An 8,220-nucleotide genomic window follows, 5' to 3' on the forward strand; every position below is an offset into this window, starting at 1 on the left:
AGGAGGGGACGGTGTGTGCAGACACGTCCCTAGTGTACGGTGTGAGAAGCGGCTCTGGAAACGGAGGGCCGCGAGGTGTGCCGTCAGTCGGACGGCCAGCGTGAATAAACTTGGACCTGTTGCACCCAGAATCTGCCTCCATCGTGTCTCTGTTATCATCTCTGCGCGGTAAGAAGTGGGACCACCCCCTATCATCCCCCAGCTCGGCCCACCACCGACCCTACATTTGGCGTAGTCGGCAGGATCGCCGCCGCTAATACATCATCTTCTGCGGCAGGCCTGCCTTAAAGAATGGAAAAAGACTTGGACTACTCTGTTTGGATTACAATTACCTGTGGATTACAAATTACCTACCTGTGGAATACAAATGGGGAATGCTGTGGCGGATCTGTGTGGCCAGCAGAGGATCCGGGGCGGTACCAGGTACTGTGCAGTATGGCGGTGTTGCTTCAGCGCAGAGGAGAGGTCCAGGTGTTTGCAGTTGTTCAGAATGGACTGGGACCCCCTCCAACGTACCCCAAAAGGAAGCAGTATGTGCTTGGAGATCGACGCTTCCATATATTGGACCCTGACAGGAGGGTGGAGAGGCCTGCCGACGCCTCACCTCACAAAGGGAGTGGCACAGAAGAAAAACTTGGCTGCGGCTGTCTGATGCCATTTGAGTGCTGCCCAACGGACGGTATGAGACTCTGCAGGTGTCGTGGCCTCGGCCGCCTAGAGTGGCAGTGGCGGCAGGGGATGGAGCTGTGCCAGAAGTCGCCCTCAGAGCCACGGGAGAGCAGCGGGATGTTGAGCTGGGGAGCGGAGCCTGAGCGGAGTCAGCGAGAACGGCCGCCGCCAATACCAGCAGAGGACTTCTCAGCGGAGCCCCCGAGTTTGGGGGAAAATCCCGCGGGACAGTGGAGCGAGGGACGGAGGCTGCGGGTGAAGCCGCGTATTGATGTGATGGAGGCCGCAGCGCTGGGGAAGGTGAGAGTACCCCCGGCACCACCAGTGCCTCCGCCAGCGGCCCTCATCATTCCGCCGCAGCACGCTGCCCCCTGCGCAACGGAAGGCCTTGGTACATCGGGCCCGGTGGTGTATGCAGAGTTGAGCGAGGCCCCTGCTCAAGTCCCTGAGGTACTCGGCCTGGAGCCGCCAGTGCGGAAGTCATCCAAAGAAGACGCTGCTGCGTTCCCCCTGCTGATAGCAGCTGCGTCGTTGGAACCGGCCGTTACTCCGGCTCCATTGGAAGTAGTGGATGCGGCCTGTCCTGAGGCCGCGGTTATGCCGCTGCTGGAGTCGACTGCGGCCGACTTAGTGGGCCCTGTGATTCCAGCCTCCGAGGACCCGGTTGTCCCCATTTGCCACTTGGCCCCAGTGGCTGTTGAGCCGCAAAAATCATCGGCCGCCTCTGATCCACGCCCTTCCTCGGTTAAGTCCCGCCCACCGGACTCCAGGGCTCATGCCGGACCCTCTGTTTGGGTCGCAGGAGTTATAGAGAAGAAGAGGGCCAGGGGGCAAGAAGTCTGGAACCTGCTCCATGAGAGGAGAGAGGCTGGCATGGCGGCTGCACGAACCCCCGGGACGGCTCGTTTATACTATCTTGCAGAAAGGGACACTTCTTGCATCCTGGGAGCTCCATGGTTGTGGGGTCCCATACTACTGACCACCGAAAGGAGGATTGAACTGTCAGGAGTTCGTTGCACCGTTGTGCAGGTCAAAAGGACAGTTCGCGGTCAGCTTTTAAAAAAAAAAAAAGAAATGTTTATCTGTGATTTTTATGTCTGTTTTTCTATGTTCCTCTTACAGGATAGTTTGTGTTTACTTTTTAGACTGACAGAGCGCGGGATACTTAGAAGAGAGGGAGTGTCCATGTCCAAGGAAGGGAGGAGGAAAGGAGACATGCAATGTTATGTTATATTTTGGTTTCAAAAGCAAGAAAAAAAAAAATTATAAAAATGGGTACTTGTGCTATTATAAAGTTGTTTAATGTATAATATGCCAAAGTAAATGCAACAGGTCCGGGTAAGGGAAGGTCTGCGGGACCAAAGGAAAGTGTGAGATCCGGTAGGGATCTAAGAGTTGAGGAGGTCTGGGAGACCGGGACGCCGACCATGACATGTAATTGAAAGAAGGAAAATGAGTTGGAAGACGTGAGAAAGACAGCCGTCCTAGGTCAGGTCCCCAACACCACGGACACCCCTGAAGAAGGAAAGGCGGGCGCCGGCAATGATCTGGTAGGTGAGTGGCCTCGATCATGGCGTACCGGATAGTGAAAGGTAACAGTAGGGGAGAGTAGGGGAAAGATACATGCCGTAGAGAGAATACGGGTGTACCTTGCCCAATTTGAAAGACCTTGTCATGTGGCGTGCGCGCTGGTGAGTAGCAGTAGGCTGCTCAGAGCATAGTGCTCCCAGTATGGTTCGGCCCCCACAGATAGTGGGTTTGGCTCAACTTCTGGTCCGACAACAGAATGTAGGTGTAGATTCAGAACGACAAAAGCAGGGATGACGATTGTCGAGGACGACAATGGACAAAGGAAGGGGGAGTGTAGGGAAGGTGACCTGATGGACGGACGGACTAGTCAGAGTGAAGAAAGATAGGTTTGCACAGTGTAGGTAGGTGTCAGTTATTATAGAAGGGAAACAGCTAGGAAAGTGTAGTGGACGTGCAGTACCTTGGGTGGACATTAGATGGCAGGGAGGAGTGTGAGCAAAGGACTTTACAGCAGCTTAGGGCTTTAGAAACCGTTGGTCATGGGGGGCGTGGTGACAGTTAGAGTGACAGTTTCAAGGAACCAGGAGAGTTATAAATACTGAGGGAGGGTTCCAGAAGGTTCCAGTCCCCAGGGGGAGCTCAGGTGACAGGAGGACAACGCCAGTCTGTGTGCCCTGAGGAGAATCCGACCAAGGGGACTGAGGAGAGGAAACGTCAGGGGGGTGGTCCTGACAGGAAAGGACCGCAGCAGAGACGAGGCTCTGGGTGAAGGACACCGTATGTAACACGACGACTGAGCAGTAGAAGCGCTGTTGGTTTACGGGCCTAAGGCGGCCACAGTGACGGACCTGTCAGGAGCGTCGACAGTAAAGGAGGGGACGGTGTGTGCAGACACGTCCCTAGTGTACGGTGTGAGAAGCGGCTCTGGAAACGGAGGGCCGCGAGGTGTGCCGTCAGTCGGACGGCCAGCGTGAATAAACTTGGACCTGTTGCACCCAGAATCTGCCTCCATCGTGTCTCTGTTATCATCTCTGCGCGGTAAGAAGTGGGACCACCCCCTATCATCCCCCAGCTCGGCCCACCACCGACCCTACACATATACCACTGCTATCACACATCCATCACAAACTACGGTATATGTCCATAATGCCATACAGTTCTATGTAAAGAAATGTTTCATTTATTTTTACATATGATGATCCATTTGAAAAAAACCTTGAAATTGGCAAACTGGTCACCAAGTCAGATATTCATGCTTCCTGTTCTGTACATAAAACTTTTTAGCAGTTTTATTATCTTTACAGACAGGATTACAATGCTAGGGAACACCTCTTTATACAGCAGATAACACAAGATCCACCATTCACAATAGGTGATGTCACAGCTCACCTCCTCCTCCTGTATAATGACTGATAACACCTTTATATACAGTAGAAAACACAGGATCCATCATTCACAATAGGTGATGTCACAACTCACCTCCTCCTCCTGTACAATGACTGATAACACCTCTATTTACAGTAAATAAAACAGGATCCACCATTCACAATAGGTGATATCACAGCTCACCTCCTCCTCCTGTACATTGACTGAAAACACCTTTATATACAGAAGATAATACAGGATCCACCATTCACAATAGGTGATGTCACAGCTCACCTCCTCCTCCTGTACAATGACTTATAACACCATAATATACAGTAGATAACACAGGATTCACCATTCACAATAAGCAATGTCACAGCTCACCTCCTCCTCCTGTACAATGACTAATAACACCTCTACATACAGTAGATAACACAGGATCCACCATTCACAATAGGTGATGTCACAGCTCACCTCCTCCTCCTGTACAATGACTGATAACACCTATATATACAGTCGATAAAACAGGATCCACCATTCACCATAGTTGATATCACAGCTCACCTCCTCCTCCTATACAATGACTGATAACACCTTTATATACAGTAGATAACACAGGATCCACCATTCACAATAGGTGATGTCACAGCTTACCTTCTTGTTAAACATACACAGAGCCTGATGTAGGCGATCAATGCTGACTGCTTACATTTTTGTTCAAAAGGGAAAAAGCTACAAATGGCACCTAGTACATATGCCACCTGCCATAAATGCCACCTCCTGTAAATGAAACCTTCCGCAGATGCCACCTGCTGCAGTGACTTCTCCCTGCCCGATACAGTCACTTGACCTGTCTTCTCGCTCACTGTTGGAAGCCCAAATTCTAGACTCCTTTACTGTATATTTCTGTTCTGTCTTTTGTCTATTTATCTGATGTATTGTTCTTTATTTTTTTCTCTCCATGTAGGAACAATGGGAATTGTATTCAGATATGGATTCCACATTTCAGTTGTGTAAGATCTGCACGGACAATGAGAAGAACACTCGGTTACAGCCCTGCGGACACTTACTGTGCGACGCGTGCCTGACTTCATGGCAGGTAAGACACCAGGGTGCACTTATTTAGTCATGCTTGTGCGGGTAGTCTTTAGGATATATATTTATTGCATATATGTAAAGTAAGATAGTTGGCACCTGCAGTGTATGGAGCGGGCTGAGCTCTTATGGATTCTCCATTGGCCAACTTTTTTGAGAACCCGAGACATCTTCCATTTTTCTAAGAGCCTTAGGCCTGTTTCACACTTACATTTTTCTCGGCCGTTGGCAGCCGCCAAAAAGGCGGAGAATGGATCCGTAGCCGTGGAAACACCAACGGGAGCCACCGGACCGTTGGTGCGCCGGCATCCGCCGATGTGGGAAAGTTAAAGGAACCGCGCAGAAAAAAAAAATACCGCCGATGTAGCGGGATGAAGAGGCCGAGCTATTGCGGGAATCCCCAGGTATCGCGGGATGAAGAGGTCGGCGTATCGCGGGAATCCCCAGGTATTGTGGGATGAAGAGGCCGGCATATCGCGGGAATCCCCAGGTATCACGGGATGACGAGGCCGGCGTATCACAGGAATCTCTAGTCATCGTGGGATGAAGAGGCCGGGCTATCGTGGGAATCCCCAGGAATCGCGGGATGAAGAGGCCGGCGTATCGTGGGAATCCCCAGGTATGGAGAGAGAGAGAGAGATCATCCAGCCAGCAGCAAGACTGGATTCAGGGTTAAACATGTGGCAAAAGTCAAAAACGCGGATCCGGACACCAAAAAAAGTTGCATTGTCCGTTCTGTGATCCCAGCGGACGCCAAAATTTTGGCGGAGCCGCACAAATACGGATGCAACAGGTGATCGTCAGTCAAAATCCACCAATAATGAAAGTCAATGGGGAAAAAAACGGATCCGCCAAGAAAAATGGCGGATCCGTTTTTTTTTGCAAATCGGCGGATTTTGACTGATGGTGACAAACTGATGTGTGAAACAGGCCTTACGGATGTTTTCATGACGGATAGATAACAATAATGAATAGTCATAGTGATGTTGCAGCGGGTCGCTGACATCTGAGTAACTTGTCTTTTACTGAATGGTCTTGGCTTTCTTTCCTGTAGAAATCGGAAAACACGTGTCCATTCTGCCGCACCACAATAACAGGCCGAGAGGAGGTTCACATTGCTGGACTTTCAGATGAAGGACAGGTGGGTATTATCAGGGACTTCTATATGGGATTATAGGGAACATAAAGCTACCTATCATTGCCCAATGGTTCACCACAAACTGAGCAATGGCAGGTCATATTGCATCAACATGGTCCATTAAAACAAACATGGCAGTACGGTGGTCTTCAGGGCCTGGGCACAGTACTTACTGCCACTACCACCACTGTGTGGTAGGGTCATACATATAGATGGACACACATCTTCAATAGCTGCCAGCCTAAAGCTAATCTTCATGATATCCTTTTACACATGCTAGACACCCCTGGTGGTTGCCTCCCTAAGAACAAAAGGGTTGGCTATGCTGAAATTCATCTGACATCATCTGCCATGAAGCGTCAGCATAATACACTTACGATAGTCCTCCAAATTTGGTGGGTTCAGCCATCTTTTATGATTATGGGCACCTGAAGTTCTAGACCTCTTGTCCACAGTGGAAATGAACATGATCAATTTTGGGTTCTCCTAGACAGGAAAATACATAAATGTTTGCCTGCATTTCTTATAAAGTTCTTCTCCAATTCTTTCCTTGTATTTCCTTGTGTTGTAGACAACAAATCCAAAAAGCACCACAGCCCAGCCAGACCATGATGTGAGTAATGAACCCTGTGGCTCCAGTCGGTTGTATGGCTATCTCTGTCTGTCTTGTGGTCTCTGCAGTGTTTTCTCCTGTTGTCTGACCTCCTAGAAGACTCTCCATGTTTGTCTGTTCCAAGATGACTTTATAACCATGACGTTATCTTGTGCCAGCAGAATGCTGCCTCAAATGTATGGGGTGCACGCTCTGACAACGTCGTCGATGAAGAGGTAGACTGGATTAGAAACCGACCATTACCACCACCTCCGGATATCCCCAGTACCTCAACTCACCACCTGTCCACACGGGTTTTACCTAGTGCACCCACTGAACCTCTTCCTTCTACATCTAGATGGTCATTCTTTCCTGGAAATAATAGACCTGCACTGCTCACTCGAAGACCAAAATTGCAGGCTCAAGATATCATTAGTAGAAGTCCAAATCCAGGCTGGCCAACAAGACGTTTATAGGGAAGACAGAAGGAAAGAATGGATGGACCAAACAAGGAATGGATGGACCAAACTAGGAATTGAATGAACCAACCAAGGAATGCATGGGCCAACCAAGGAATGGATGGACTGACCAAGGAATGCATCGACCAACCAAAGAATGAATGGACCAACCAAGGAATGAATGGACCAACCAAAGAATAAATGGACTATCCATAGAAGGGATGGAGCAATCAAAGAATGGATGTACCAACGAAAAAAATGAAGGGATCCACCAAAGAATGTATGGACCAGCCACTTGTTGGTGATGTGTGTGTGAGATTTATTTTTGACTCTTTAATCAAGAACTTCCATCAGAGACTTTGAAGACTTCTGTTGCTATCTCTCTCTCCATATAATGAAGGATATCTTAATATGTTTTTATAAGGTTTTGGTTGAAATTTGCAAAAATAACAGTTCATTGATGCCCACATCAGGTACACATTATAGTTCTCCATAAAAAAAAGTTATAACACTCAAGAAGAAGCAAAAATCAATCCTTGGGTTTAGTCTAGACGTTCAGAGGGGTCACAGAAGATAATGAGTGTCCGAAGACTGTGGAGAACTCAAAGGAATAAATTAAACTGTGTATTATCAGTGGGCACCTTAAGAGGGGGCCCTATAGGACCCTATAGGAAACAATCGAGATGCCCCCATTTTCTGGTGGTGATTTACATTGTTGTTTTACGAGGCTTTGGAGAAAAATGCACACATTTTGCAAGCTGGTATTTCACAGATGGGGGATGGGTCAGATTAGCCAACCTCATATTGTAGATGACCCTACGACAACGTACTTGACTTGGATCTATCGGTGGGACTTTTAAGGAGAAAACTTCTGAAATAAAGCATCACACATTGAAGTGGGCAACATTTGAGGATGCGGATGCTTCTCCAAATTAGATTTCTGCCCTAAGAGGTCATCATTAACACTTGGCCATTGACTAATGCCTTAAAATATCATCTGGGGACGATTTTAAAGAAAATGTACTCTTTAGGAACATTTGGCATTGCTATAATGTAGAGTAGCCTGCAGAGGGCGAGAAGGCATCAGGAATAAGAAAAGTCTTGGCAATAATGTAAATGAGGTTGGTCTAATCACAATTCACGACTATTCAATAAAACTGGAATATTGTGCATTTTCATGAATTTTTAATGCTTCTAAAGCTTCAGCAGAATTTATGATCTAATATCGTCCAAAAACAGTGGTTGATAAATGGTTAATTAAAAGCTTAGAAAGAAACATACATTACAATATGTAAGGAGCAGCGCCTGTGTCTGAGGACGTGAGCGACTCTTTATAGCCTTCGTGTTCACTCTTTTCCTGCCTGTGTAAGTTC

At 48.1% G+C, this 8,220-nt stretch overlaps 1 protein-coding gene across 1 annotated transcript in view; it reads left to right on the forward strand.

Annotated features, from left to right (window-relative positions):
* Nucleotides 1-8,019, forward strand: part of CBLC (Cbl proto-oncogene C) — a 77,484-nt gene extending 69,465 nt beyond the window's left edge. Inside the window, exons 7-10 of the mRNA XM_073570803.1 lie at nt 4,532-4,663; nt 5,714-5,800; nt 6,369-6,410; nt 6,572-8,019. Of these exons, the coding sequence (XP_073426904.1) occupies nt 4,532-4,663; nt 5,714-5,800; nt 6,369-6,410; nt 6,572-6,865 (555 nt within the window). The 3' untranslated portion in view covers nt 6,866-8,019. The remainder of the gene's footprint in view (nt 1-4,531; nt 4,664-5,713; nt 5,801-6,368; nt 6,411-6,571) is intronic.
* The last annotated feature ends 201 nt before the right edge of the window (nt 8,020-8,220 follow it).

Source organism: Dendrobates tinctorius, unplaced genomic scaffold (assembly GCF_039654945.1).
Source record: "Dendrobates tinctorius isolate UK_male_01 unplaced genomic scaffold, ASM3965494v1 ptg000028l, whole genome shotgun sequence".
NCBI lineage: Eukaryota > Metazoa > Chordata > Amphibia > Anura > Dendrobatidae > Dendrobates > Dendrobates tinctorius.